Genomic DNA, 14,729 nt, shown 5'->3' with positions numbered 1-14,729 from the left:
AGGTGAATCCAGATTAACCAGGCAGTCCAGATCACTCAGTGGAACTGACCTGTCAATCCTTCTTTACCAACATTTTTTTATTTTCGTCCGGGTCATTGTGATGGTATGTACAAACCCCACGCTGGGCAACAAGAGGTTAAGGGATCATTTTGGACTCACCCAGCCTCGCCCCGATACTTCTGCAACAAATGCTCTATCTGCTGGAGGAATTAAAAGGCAGGGAATTAGCTCATTTGGGTGGCAGAACTGGAGGTGAGCAGATCTGCAGCCCACAGCTCCTGCAGAGCAGAGGGAATCCTAAGTCTCTGATCCAGCTGCCCAAAAGGGCGCTCCCTGAGGGAAGAGAGGACCCACCCCAAAGTCCAACCAGCGAAGGAAGTATCCTCTGGACCTTGGACTTTGGTAACCCCCTTCACTTATTCTGGTTTGGGTTTCCCCACCATGGGAAAGCCTGGGACTAAACTGACCCCGAGGGGGTGAACGAGAGGAAGAAGCCCAGGGAGAACAGTCTTAAGCAGCCTTGATTACCAGACTACTGGTAGCCCAAAGGGCTCTGAGTAGGAGCCCAGTGGAGCGGGAGGACCCAGGCTCCCCTCCCCACAACCCCCTTGGCAGTCAGGAGTGGCACTGTGATCACTAGGCCATACTCCCCAAGAGAGGTCCATTACAAATTGGTGGAGAATGTGGGAAACACCCCACCCTGAGAGAAGGACAAACTGACTGACCAAGGCGGCCAAACCGCCCGACGTAGAATAACGTTGGCTGGTACGCCAGCAGAGATGGAGTCAGAACAGTTGCTGAAATGGATGACTGAGAACCAGCAGCAGTAGGCAGCACAACAGCATCAAAAGCAACAGCTCCTGCAGCAAATGGCCGCCCAGCAACTGGTTCAGGACTTAGGGTCCCAGAAACAGGAACAGCAGCAAAGTTTAATTCAACAAGTCGTGGCATTAATGAAGCCCCAAGTGTCCCCCAGAGCTTCTCCCTTGAGGGGCCTGGAACCAAACCCTGGAGCCCCACCAGTACCCACGAAGCTCACAAAAATGGGCCCTGAGAATGACCCTGAGGCTTTTCTGGTGACATTTGAGCAGGTGGTGACGGCGGTCCGATGGCCCCCTGACCAGCACGGGCCGTATACCAAGGACAGGATGCAGAGACCACCCAAGACTATCCTCAGGTCAGAGCGGCCATATTGGACTACCTCAACATAACCGAGGAGACCTTCCGCCAGATGTTCCACAGGGAGAGGTACCCTCCAGGGGCTCAACCCCGGGTTGTCACACAGAAACTGTGAGATCTATGTTGGAGATGGCTAAAATCAGAAGGGCGGCCCGGAGTAGAGGTGGCTGAACTCATCCTGGTGGAGCAGTTTGACCAAATCCTCCCAAAGAGGGGCAGGGGGACTGGGTGCTCAGACATCGACCAGAGTCACTTACCGAAGCTGTGTGATTGACGGAAAACTATCCGGCAGCTGAGAGAGCTCTAACTCCCGCATCTGAGCCATTGCTTGATGCCAGAAATACCCCTCGACAGAAGGAGGAAGCCAACCAGGGAAGTCAGAAGCTACACACAGTGTCCCAGCCTATCAGGGGCCCAGCCAGCCCTCAAGCGCAGGAGAAACCCCAGGTCCTCCAACCTCAGCCCGAACATAAAGCCTGGGGTCCCCAAGGGACTTCCCCACTCAAAAGCCAGGAAGGATGAGGGGGCCAAGCATCTGGGGGAAGACATCCCCAGAGGCCCAGTTCCCAACCAGCAGTCCTGGGGCTAACCATGGGGGCCTGTTTCTCCTGTGGGCGTCAGGGCTAGCATTATCAGGAATGCCCCTATATGGGGTGCAGCTCTGGGCAAGTATGATGGCAGAGAGTCATGCCTGGAAGCACACCCCAGCAAAGGTAACAGTTCTTGTACAAATAAATGGGACTGAGGTAGTAGGTCTCGTAGACTATGGGTGTGGGCAAACTCTGGTCCGGGATGACTTGGTCCCCTACCCTAAAGCCCCCAGGGAGACCATCTCCCTGAAGTGCATTCATGGGGATATTAAACCCTATCCCAGTGCCTGGGTCGAGGTCACCACAGGGGAGAACAATAAGCCCCCTCATAGTAGGGCTAGCCCCAACCCTAGCCTTCCACATAATCTTCGGTCAGAATTGGGAACACTTCTCTGACATATTGAGGGGATGTAGACCTGCTCCTGGGAACCTGGAGGAAGCGCCTGAGGGAACCAGAGTAGGCAGGGAACCCCAGCCCGTCACACAGGCTGGAGTATATTAGGAGCAGGACCCCAGGGCGGGGAAGGGGGGGTCCAGCCAAAAGGAAGTGCTGCCGGAAGATCCTCCTAATGAGGAGACATTACAAACCCCACTCTAGGAAGGGGACTTACTGACCCGAGAGACTGATTTCGTGAAGGACCAGAGGGAAGATGAGACCTTGAGCCATGCATATGAACAACTCCCAGTGGTTCAAAGTGAGGTCGCAGATCCCCACCAGGCTGCGTAATACACTCAAAGACCATTGGATAGGGGAAATTCAGTCACAACTCCTCATCCCTCAGTCGCATTGATGAGAAGTCATGCGACTGTACCATGCTATCCCCTCTGCAGGCCATCTTGGACAAGAGAAAACTTTGGCCCGGATCTTAGACCGCTTCTTCTGACTTGGTGTACATCAAGAAGTTAAAAACTTCTGCAACTCCTTCCCTGAATGCCAGCTAGTTGGGCCAAAAGGTGGGGTGAAAGCCCCCCTCATCCCACTCCGGTTCATCAATGTCCCCTTCAAACACATTGGTATAGACCTTGTCAGCACCCTGGAAAAAAGTGCCGCTGGATACAAACACCTATTGGTGAGTCAATTATGCAACTCACTATCCTGAGGCAATCCAACCTACATAACACCAATGCAAAGACTATTGCCATGGAACTACTGAAAGTCCTTGCTTAAGTAGGCGTTCCTAAGGAGATGGTCACCGACCAAGGTACGAACTTCAAGTCCCACTTGATGAAACAAGTCTGTGTCAGTTTATCACCTGCAAAGGGATGGCCTGGCTGAACACTTCAACTGAACGCCAAAGCAGATGCTAAGAAGTTTTATGCCTGAAGACCTGCATCATTGGGATCAACTGATTCCATTTCCTGTTTGCCATTCAGGAAGTCCCACAAACCCCCTTGGCAGTCAGGAGTTGCAGCCGTGACCACTAGGCCACGCTCCCCAAGAGAGGACCGTTACAGTCATTGATAAAGATATTGAATTGCATTAAGCCAAGAAGAGATTCTTAGGGAACTCCACTAGAAATGCCAGCACAGAATGGTGATTCTCCATTTACAATTACTTTGTGAGGTCTACCAGTCAGCCAGTACTTAACCCATCTAGCGTGCTTTCTTCATTTTGCATATTGCTATTTTTTAAAAATCAGAATACGGAGTAGTACAAAGTCACTTCCCTTACAGAAATCTAAATATGTCAGTAAAACTGCCTTTGACAATGAAACTCGTAATCTCATCAAAAAATCAAGTTTGTTTGACACAACTTAATTTCCATCAAACCATGTGGATTGGCATGAATTACACTGCCATCCTTTAAATCTTTAGCGACTGCATCTTCTATCAGCTTTTCCATTATTTGACCCAGGATCAATGTCAAGCTAAGTGGCCTATAGTTACCTAGGCCATACTCTTTACACCTTTAGATACTAATCCTCTTGAACTTTCCCAGCATTCCAAGGATTTGTTGTCCAGTTCTGGTGTCCTCACTTAAAAAAAAAAAAAAAAAGAGGCTGACAAATTTACCTGGGGTCAGAAAATACTACAAGAATGAGTAGAGGTCTGGAAAACCGCCTTAGAGTTAGATATTACAGGAGTTCAGTTTATTTACTTTATCCAAGAAAAGATTAAGAGGTGACTTGATCACAGTCTATAAATATCCACATGGAAAGAAGGGCTGTAATCTAACAGATAAAAGCATAACAAGATCCAACAGCTGGAAGCTAAATCTAGACAAATTCAGGCTAAAAAGAAGACGTATATTTTTACTAGTAATAACAATTAACCATTGGAACAATACATCTACAGATGCCATGGATTCTTCATCACCTGAAGTTTTAAAACTAGGACAGGACTGGGTGTCACAGCACAGGCCAGAGAATTTCACCAAGTGATTCCTGCAGATCTTTGAGAAAATCTGCTCTAGGCTCAACCAGAAGTTATGAGCTGGATGCAGGACTCACTTGGTGAAACACTCTGGTCTGGGCTATACAGGTGATCAGACTAGATGATTATAAAGGTCCCTCCTGGCCTTCAGTATCTATGAAATGTACACAAAGGTACAAACCATACTTGGTTTTCCCAACTGAAAGGAAAAACTGAAGCTGAAATCAAATCTGCACACAGTGGAAACAAAGAAATAGTCAGTTTCCTGCTAAATATGTATAAGAACATAAGAGCGGCCATACTGGGTCAGACCAAAGGTCCATCTAGCCCAGTATCCTATCTTCCGACAGTGGCCAATGCCAGGTGCCCTAGACGGAACGAACAGAACAGGCAATCATAAAGTGATCCATCCCCTCTCGCCCATTCCCAACTTCTGGCAAAGAGAGGCTAGGGACACCATCCCTTCCCATCCTGGCTAACAGCCATTGATGGACCTATCCTCCATGAACTTACCTAGTTCTTTTTTGAACCCTTTTATAGTCTTGGCCTTCACAACATCCTCTGGCAAAGAGTTTCACAGACTGACTGTGCGTTGTATGAAAAAATACTTCCTTTTGTTAGTTTTAAACCTGCTGCCTATTAATTTCAGAGGGTGACCCCTAGTTCTTGTGTTATGAGAAGGAGTAAACAACACTTCCTGATTTACTTTCTCCACACAGGTCATGATTTTATAAACCTCTATCATATCCCCCCTTCATCATCTTTTTTCCAAGCTGAAAGTTCCAGTCTTATTAATCTCTCCTCATATGGAAGCCGTTCCATACCCCTAATAATTTTTATTGCCCTTTTCTGAACCTTTTCCAATTCCAATATATTTTTTTTCAGATGGGGCAACCAAGATGTGGGCGTACCATGAATTTATAGAGGCAATATGATATTTTCTGAATATGAAAATTATGAAATTACACTCTGAGGAAACAATAGTGCAATCTGAAATAGAAAACACAAAATTATGTAAAAACACCAAGAGGAAGTGCTGTATTGTTGTGATTCAGGGCTTACCTCTTCCCAGCATGTTAGCTCTCTGTCCTGCAGGCCAATCGTCCACATATCATTTAACCTAGATTATATGAAAACAGTATCAGATTTAAATTTCTTTAGGTTGATTATTTTTAGTTTGTGAAGTTGTAATGAACAAAGACAGCAGTCAGCAGTCCAAACCTCAGAAGCATTCCCCGTTCTCACATGCAGCAGGAATTCCTTAGCCTAGAGACTGGTGCTTTAGCCAATCCCAAAAAAGCTAGTAATAGGCTCAAGATTTTAGCACCTTCCAGGATCATCATATGTAAACCCAGAACAGTATTACAGCATCAGTCTTGTTGCTTTTGTGCTACAATGAACAATTTCACAACAGCTTTGCTCAGAGCTTGAGGATTTGGGCTGCTAACCCGTGAGATTTTAGATGAAATCCTCCTTTTTACTGTTCTGCTTCCTCCTTCCTTTCCATCCCCCAGTGGCAATTCCAGACCCTGACCACAGGGATTAGTGATGTGGCTGAACCCAACCTCAAGGACATTTTAGATGAAGAACCCACTACCCCATCACTCTATTGGCGAGGCCAAATCTGACTATACTGCTCTAAATACCAGTAAGCCCCAGCCTCTCAGGAATGTTCCCTTCCCTGATGTTTGTCTGCCTAGGGACTCATGTTCCTCAATGAGATGCTGCTAACATGGTCACATTAAGCTGTTAGAGAGCCCTCATTCCTGGTTCTTCTGCTCAGCCAATTCTTGCAGCCATCCTGGAGACTCCCGGGAATAGGCCTCCTACCTAGAAATTGAGTAACTCCTCAAAATGGTCTGTTCTTCTCACCACCTCACCCAGAAAAAAGGCTCCCATTAGAGTTAAGAAAGCCTCCAGAGACACCTCCTCCTTTACCTGACTCATCTCCCAGGGACTCTGACTCCGTACCTCAACTCCAGGTTTTCAAATAAGTTATAAATATTATATATATAAAGTTATAAATAAGTTCATCAGTAAGGTTAATAAGGGCTGGAGATTCAGGTGAGGAAAACCTGAGGGCTCTGACTCCTCCGCTAAAGCTCTCACTAAGAAAAATCAAAACAACAGGGTGCTTACTTTGCCAATCCTCAAATCCTTAGAAGATACAAAAAGAAAAGGAGTACTAGTGGCACCTTAGAGATTAACCAATTTATTTGAGCATAAGCTTTCGTGAGCTACAGCTCACTTCATCGGATGCATTCAGTGGAAAATACAGTGAGGAGATTTATATACACACAGAACATGAAAAAATGGGTGTTATCATACACATGGTAAGGAGAGTAATCACTTAAGATGAGCTATTACCAGCAGGAGAGCTGGGGGTGGGAGGGTGGGGAGAGGGGGAGAAAACCTTTTGCAGAAATAATCAAGGTGGGCCATTGCCAGCAGTTAACAGGAACATCTAAGGAGCGGTGGGGGTGGGGGAATAAACATGGGGAAATAGTTTTACTTTGTGTAATGACACATCCACTCCCAGTCTTTATTCAAGCCTAAGTTAATTGTATCCAGTTTGCAAATTAATTCCAATTCAGCAGACTCTCGTTGGAGTCTGTTTTTGAAGTCTTTTTGTTGTAATATTGCGACCTTTAGGTCTGTAATCGAGTGACCAGAGAGATTGAAGTGAAGTGTTCTCCGACTGGTTTATGAATGTTTTAATTCTTGACATCTGATTTGTGTCCATTTATTCTTTTCCGTAGAGACTGTCCAGTTTGACCAATGTACATGGCAGAGGAGCATTGCTGGCACATGATGGCATATATCACATTGGTGGATGTGCAGGTGAACGAGCCTCTGATAGTGTGGCTGATGTGATTAGGCACTATGATGGTGTCCCCTGAATAAAAATGTGGGCACAGTTGGCAATGGGCTTTGTTGCAAGGATAGGTTCCTGGGTTAGTGGTTCTGTTGTGTAGTGTGTGGTTACTGGTGCGTATTTGCTTCAGGTTGGGGGGCTGTCTGTAGGCAAGGACTGGCCTGTCTCCCAAGATTTGTGAAAGTGATGGGTCGTCTTTCAGGATAGATTGTAGATCCTTGATGATGCGTTGGAGAGGTTTTAGTTGGGGGCTGAAGGTGACGGCTAGTGGCGTTCTGTTATTTTCTTTGTTCGGCCTGTCCTGTAGTAGGAGACTTCTGGGAACTCTTCTGGCTCTATCAATCTGTTTCTTCACTTCCGCAGGTGGGTATTGTAGTTGTAAGAATGCTTGACAGAGATCTTGTAGGTGTTTGTCTCTGTCTGAGGGGTTGGAGCAAATGCGGTTGTATTGTAGAGCTTGGCTGTAGACGATGGATCGTGTGGTGTGGTCTGGGTGAAAGCTGGAGGCATGTAGGTAGGAATAGTGGTCAGTAGGTTTCCGGTATAGGGTGGTGTTTATGTGACCATTGCTTATTAGCACTGTACTGTCCAGGAAGTGGATCTCTTGTGTGGACTGGACCAGGCTGAGGTTGATGGTGGGATGGATGAGCTCTCAAAACTGGATACTCTCATAAAAAAAACAAACAATCTTCCACACAAAGTTCCTCGTGGCTGAACTTTACAAAAACTAGACAAGCCGTTTACAACACACACTTTGCTTCTCACAAAAGAAAAAGGACACTAAACTGTCTAAGCTACTACATGCCAAAAGAGGCCACAGCAATGGTTCCCTTAACCCACACAGCAATATTGTCAATCTATCCAACTATACTCTTAGCACAGCAGAAGAATCTGTCCTATCTCAGGGCCTCTCCTTCTGCCCCTCCACCCCCACAAACATGATACAGTTCTGTGGTGACCTAGAATCCTATTTTCGACGTCTCCGACTCAAGGAATATTTCCAACACACCTCTGAACAACATACTAATCCACAGAGACCTTCCTACCAACACTACAAAAAGAAGGATTCTAGGTGGACTCCTCCTGAGGGTCGAAACAACAGACTGGACTTCTACATAGAGTGCTTCCACCGATGTGCACGGGCTGAAATTGTGGAAAAGCAGCATCACTTGCCCCATAACCTCAGCCGTGCAGAGCACAATGCCATCCACAGCCTCAGAAACAACTCTGACATCATAATCAAAAAGGCTGACAAAGGAGGTGCTGTCGTCATCTTTGGGACTAGTTTCAGCAACCAAGCCACTTCAACTGTGCTTATTTGGCACCTGCTACTGGCTCCCATCAGTTCCCATGCTGGATTCTGGGGCCAGCAGAGCCCCATCCCAGCTATATCATGCACCACCATTGCCAAACTCATCATAAAACGGGCATGTCAGCAAGTTGCCCAAGGTGCAGTTCTGGTCCCTGGTCTTCTTGGACTCAGTCCTGAGCCACTTAATACACTCCTTGCACTGGTCACCAGTCCAGTAAATTTGCAACACTGCAAGATTCTTTGCTATTTTCTGATATGCAGGGTCATTCCTAGTAATTTTAGTAAAGTCAACTGTTTTCTGGCCTCACATCAGAGATTTACCAAAATCTGTCTGTGCTCCCATGACCATGAAGCAGCACACTCTGCAAAAGACTTCTGTTCAGTCTCCACTGCAAACACAGAAGGCTCTCTGAGGGCGTGTTTGCAGAATGGTGTTAAGAAGACAAATGGAGGGGTTAAACACTGACTCACTGGGCTGCTGCACTAAATCAAGGTGGGCTGCTTCCATCTTCCTGGAGCTGATGGCCCAAGGGATTGTGGGATACTTTTGGCAGCCACCCAGGACCTGAGTCAGGTAGGTTTCTTCTATCCTGCAAAGCAACAGGGCTTGAACCCTGGATCTCAGCTTGATTCTGACCTGAACCCTCCAGCCCCACAGGATCCTAGGACCAAGCCCAAGTCTGTGAGATCTGTGTACAGACAGAAGGGGGGTTTGCCTAAATTTGAGCCTGGGCTTACATTGCAATGTAGACATATCCTATGTGGCTCTGTTTGCTACAACATCCTATGCTTCTCTGTTATGAGCAAAAGGAAACTCCACCGATTGGAAGGCATGAGATGCACTGTCCTAGGGATGGGGACTTCATGACCACCACTCCCAGGAGAAGGAGGTGGGTGGTGGTGGTCAGGGACTCCTTCCTAAAGAGGACTGAGTCATCTATCTGCCGTCCCGACCGGGAAAACCAAGAAGTGTGCTGCTTGCCAGGAGCTGGGATTCATGATGTGACAGACAGACTGCCAAGACTCATCAAGCCCTCGGATCGCTACCCCTTCCTGCTTCTCCATGTGGGCACCAATGATACTGCCAAGAATGACCTTGAGCGGATCACTGCAGACTACGTGGCTCTGGGAAGAAGGATAAAGGAGTTTGGAGGCACAAGTGGTGTTCTTGTCCATCCTCCCTGTGGAAGGAAAAGGCCCAGGTAGAGACCGTCGAATCATGGAAGTCAATGAATGGCTACACAGGTGGTGTCGGAGAGAAAGCTTTAGATTCTTTGACCATGGGATCGTGTACCAAGAAGGAGGATTGCTAGGAAGAGACAGCTTGCACCTAATGAAGAGAGGGAAGAGCATCTTCGCAAGCAGGCTGGCTAATCTACTGAGGAGGGCTTTAAACTAGGTTCACCGGGGGAAGGAGACAAAAGCCCTGAGGTAAGGGGGAAGTGGGACTCCAGGAGGAAGCAAGAGCAGGAGAGTCCAAGATGGGAGGACTCCTGCCTCATGCTGAGAAAGCAAGACGATCAATGAGTTATCTTAAGTGCCTATACACAAATACAAGAAGCCTGGGAAACAAGCAGGGAGAACTGGAAGTCCTGGCACAGTCAAGGAATTATGATGTGATTGGAATAACAGAGACTTAGTGGGATAACTCACGTGACAGGAGTACTGTTCAGGAAGGACAGGCAGGGCAGAAAAGGTGGGGGTGTTGCACTGTATGTAAGAAAGCAGTATGACTGCTCAGAGCGCCAGTATGAAACTGCAGAAAAACCTGAGAGTCTCTGGATTAAGTTTAGAAGTGTGAGCAACAAGGGTGATGTCGTGGTGGGAGTCTGCTATAGACCACCAGACCAAGGGTATGAGGTGGATGAGGCTTTCTTCCGGCAACTAACGGAAGTCACTAGATCGCAGGCCCTCGTTCTCATGGGAGACTTCAATCACCTCGCTATCTGCTGGGAGAGCAATACAGCAGTGCACAGAAAATCTAGGAAGTTTTTGGAAAGTGTAAGATTCAATTTCCTGGTGCAAGTGCTGGAGGAACCAACTAGGGGCAGAGCTCTTCTTGACCTGCTGCTCACAAACTGGGAAGAACTAGTAGGGGAAGCGAAAGTGGATGGGAACCCGGGAGGCAGTGACCATGAGATGGTCCAGTTCAGGCTCTTGACACAGGGAAGAAAGGAGAGCAGCAGAATACGGACCCTGGACTTCAGAAAAGCAGACTTTGACTCCCTCAGGGAACTGATGGGCAGGATCCCCTGGGAGAATAACATGAGGGGGAAAGGAGTCCAGGAGAGCTGGCTGTATTTTAAAGAATGCTTATTGAGGTTACAGGGACAAACCATCCCGCTGTGTAGAAAGAATTGTAAATATGGCAGGCGACCAGCTTGGCTTAACAGTGAAATCCTTGCTGATTTTAAACACAAAAAAGAAGCTTACAAGAAGTGGAAGCTTGGACAAATGACCAGGGAGGAGTATAAAAATATTGCTCAGGCATTCAGGAGTGAAATCAGGAAGGCCAACTCACACCTGGAGTTGCAGCAAGCAAGAGATGTTAAGAGTAACAAGAAGGGTTTCTTCAGGTATGTGGCAACAAGAAGAAAGTCAAGGAAAGTATGGGCCCCTTACTGAATGATGGAGCAAACCTAGTGACAGAGGATGTGGAAAAAGCTAATGTACTCAATGCTTTTTTTGCCTCTGTCTTCATGAACAAAGTCAGCTCCCAGACTACTGCACTGGGCAGCACAGCATGGGGAGAAGGTGACCAGCCCTCTGTAGAGAAAGAAAAGGTTCAGGACTATTTAGAAAAGCTGGACGAGCACAAGTCCATGGGGCTGGATGTGCTGCATCCAAGGATGCTAGAAGAGTTGGTGGATGTGATTGCAGAGCCATTGGCTGTTATCTTTGAAATCTCGTGGCATTCTGTAGAGGTCCAGGATGACTGGAAAAAAGCTAATGTGGTGCCCATCTTTAAAAAAGGGAAGAAGGAGTATCCTCGGAACTACAGGCCAGTCAGCCTCACCTCAGTCCCTGGAAAAATCATGGAGCAGGTCCTCAAGGAATCAGTTTTGAAGCATTAAGAGGAGAGGAAAGTGATCAGGAACAGTCATGCCTGACTAACCTAACTGCCTTCTATGATGAGATAACTGGCTCTGTGGATGAGGGGAAAGCAGTGGACGTGTTATTCCTTGACTTTAGCAAAGCTTTTGATACGGTCTCCCACATTATTCTTACCAGCAAGTTAAAGAAGTATGGGCTTCTTTAAAGTTAAGAATGGGCTGGATGAATGGACTGTAAGGTTCATAGAAAGCTGGTTAGATCATCGGGCTCAAAGGGTAGTGATAAATGGCTCTATGTCTAGCTGGCAGCTGGTATCAAGTGGAGTGCCCCAAGGGTCAGTCCTGGGGCCAGTTTTATTCAATATCTTCATTAATGATCTAGAAGATGGCGTGGATTGCAACCTCAGCAAGTTTGCAGATTACACTAAATTCGGAGGAGTGGTAGATACACTGGAGGATAGGGATAGGATACAGAGGGACCTAGACAAATTGGAGGATTGGGCCAAAAGAAATCTGATGAGGTTCAAGAAGGATAAATGCAGAGTCCTGCACTTAGGACGGAAGAATCCCATGCACCACTACAGACTAGGGACCGAATGGCTAGGCAGCAGTTCTGTGGAAAAGAACCTAGGGGTGACAGTGGACGAGAAGCTGGATATGAGTCAACAGTGTGCGCTTGTTTCCAAAAAGGCGAATAGCATTTGGGGCTGTATAAGTAGGAGCATAGCCAGCAGATCGAGGGACGTGGCAATCGGGGGAGGTCCCGGATGACTGGAAAAAGGCTAATGTAGTGCCCATTTTTAAAGAAAGGGAAGGAGGAGAATCCTGGGAACTACAGGCCAGTCAGCCTCACCTCAGTCCCTGGAAAAATCATGGAGCAGGACCTCAAGGAATCAATTCTGAAGCACTTAGAGGAGAGGAAAGTGATCAGGAACAGTCAGCATGGATTCACCAAGGGAAGGTCATGCCTGACTAATCTAATTGCCTTCTATTATGAGATTACTGGTTTTGTGAATGAAGGGAAAGCAGTGGATTTATTGTTTCTTGACTTTAGCAAAGCTTTTGACACGGTCTCCCACAGTATTCTTATCAGCAAGTTAAAGAAGTATGGGCTGGATGAATGCACTATAAGGTGGGTAGAAATTTGGCTAGATTGTCGGGCTCAACGGGTAGTGATCAATGGCTCCATGTCTAGTTGGCAGCCGGTGTCAAGTGGAGTGCCCCAGGGGTTGGTCCTGGGGCCAGTTTTATTCAATATATTCATAAATGATCTGGAGGATGGTGTGGATTGCATTCTCAGCAAATTTGCGGATGATACTAAACTAGGAGGAGTGGTAGATACACTGGAGGGCAAGGATAGGATACAGAGGGATCTAGACAAATTGGAGGATTGGGCCAAAAGAAATCTGATGAGGTTCAATAAGGATAAGTGCAGGGTCCTGCACTTAGGACGGAAGAACCCAATGCACCACTACAGACTAGGGACCGAATGGCTAGGCAGCAGTTCTGTGGAAAAGAACCTAGGGGTGACAGTGGACGAGAAGCTGGATATGAGTCAGCAATGTCCCCTTGTTGCCAAGAAGGCCAATGGCATTTTGGGATGTATAAGTAGGGGCATTTCCAGCAGATCGAGGGACGTGATTGTTCCCCTCTATTCGACATTGGTGAGGCCTCATCTGGAGTACTGTGTCCAGTTTTGGGCCCCACACTACAAGAAAGATGTGGATAAATTGGAGAGGGTCCAGCGGAGGGCAAAAAAATGATTAGGGGTATGGAACACATGACTTATGAGGAGAGGCTGAGGGAACTGGGATTGTTTAGTCTGCAGAAGAGAAGAATGAGGGGGGATTTGATAGCTGTTTTCAACTACCTGAGAGGTGGTTCCAGAGAGGATGGTTCTAGACTATTCTCAGTGGTAGAAGAGGACAGGACAAGGAGTAATGATCTCAAGTTGCAGTGGGGGAGGTTTAGGTTGGATATTAGGAAAAACTTTTTCACTAGGAGGGTGGTGAAGCACTGGAATGCGTTACCTAGGGAGGTGGTAGAATCTCCTTCCTTAGAAGTTTTTAAGGTCAGGCTTGACAAAGCCCTGGCTGGGATGATTTAATTGGGGATTGGTCCTGCTTTGAGCAGGGGGTTGGACTAGATGACCTCCTGAGGTCCCTTCCAACCCTGATATTCTAGGATTCTATGACTTCAGGCCCTGAGCAATCCTGCAAGGTTAAAAATCTTAGGGGAAGCTCTCTTGAAAAATCTATGCAGGCAGCTATCCTTGTTCCACTATTGTAGGATTCATTCAAGGTTCATGCACTTGGCAACATTCAGGGCACACCCGGAGTGTTGTGTAGGAGCAGTGCACACACAGCTCCTCTCAAGGGCATGAACCTTGGAATCTCACCCAGATGACATGAACCGTGGGACTGGGCTCAAGGGCCGAGAGCAAGGAATGCGGGAGATAGAAACTGGTCAATAAGAATGTTAAACAAAGCCAGTGTATTCCTTTTATCTGTTGGAGAATGTAATGCGCGGGGAGAGAGAAAGAATAAAGGAGAGGGTGGAAAGCTGACAGGCCCAGTCCGTTGGCAGACCAGCCTGTTTGCTTGCTTAAAGCTTTGTGCTGTCTTGTCATGGAACCGCAACAACTGGCGCCCAAACGTGGGTCCCTCAGCACTCACCTCGCCCGGCAAGGGTTTCAGACGCGTCACTCATCCGCTTCGCGGATCCCAGTGAGTATTTTTCATTGTGGTAAGTATGGGAAGCTCCCTCTCTGCTTTGCAAGTGCAACACCGTAATTAGTTACAGTATTTGCTGCGTAAGGCTCAGCATGACTGCCCCACTCGAGAACTCGCTCTCCTGCTACAGGAGGTGAGTGCCCAATGACCGTGGTACCCTGAAGCCGGAACCCTTAAGCTAGCGGACAGGGAGCGGTTGGGCCAGACACTGCACAAAGAGCCTCGGGCACCCGTGCAGGCTTTACATGCCTGGCACCTCTGCCGCGACGTGATACAGCGTGTCGCCTCGGACAGGCCCTCCCTCGCGGGGTTGGTGCGCTCGCCACTCCTTTCCGCTCCTGCAGCCATCCCCCCTCCTGGCGATGCAACACAGCGTGTCACCTCGGAAAGGCCCTCTCCCGCGCCAACAGAGGGGCTGCCGATCCCGCCACCCCCGTCCGCTCCTGCAACCATCCCTCCCCCTGCTTCGCCCCCAGTGCCTCTATTACCACCGCCTCCCTTGCCTTCCCCACCGGAGCCGGTGTGTGATTACCATCCCCTCGTGGGGCCCTATGCTCTGGGGCCCCCCGGGGGGGGTCGTCCGCGTCTGCTCAGGGGCTTTCGCTGGTGCAACAA

The 14,729-nt window shown here is 47.9% G+C and overlaps 1 protein-coding gene across 3 annotated transcripts in view; it reads right to left on the bottom strand.

Moving 5' to 3' along the window:
• Positions 1-14,729, bottom strand: part of LZTR1 (leucine zipper like post translational regulator 1) — a 289,726-nt gene that overhangs the window by 188,336 nt on the left and 86,661 nt on the right. For all 3 annotated transcript variants that reach the window (XM_084611172.1, XM_084611173.1, XM_084611171.1), the window contains exon 7: positions 5,205-5,262. In XM_084611172.1, the coding sequence (XP_084467298.1) occupies positions 5,205-5,262 (58 nt within the window). The remainder of the gene's footprint in view (positions 1-5,204; positions 5,263-14,729) is intronic.

The sequence above is a fragment of the Lepidochelys olivacea genome, assembly GCF_965140295.1.
Source record: "Lepidochelys olivacea isolate rLepOli2 genome assembly, chromosome: 21".
NCBI classification, from domain to species: domain Eukaryota; kingdom Metazoa; phylum Chordata; order Testudines; family Cheloniidae; genus Lepidochelys; species Lepidochelys olivacea.
This window is presented reverse-complemented; position numbering and strand designations above follow the sequence as displayed.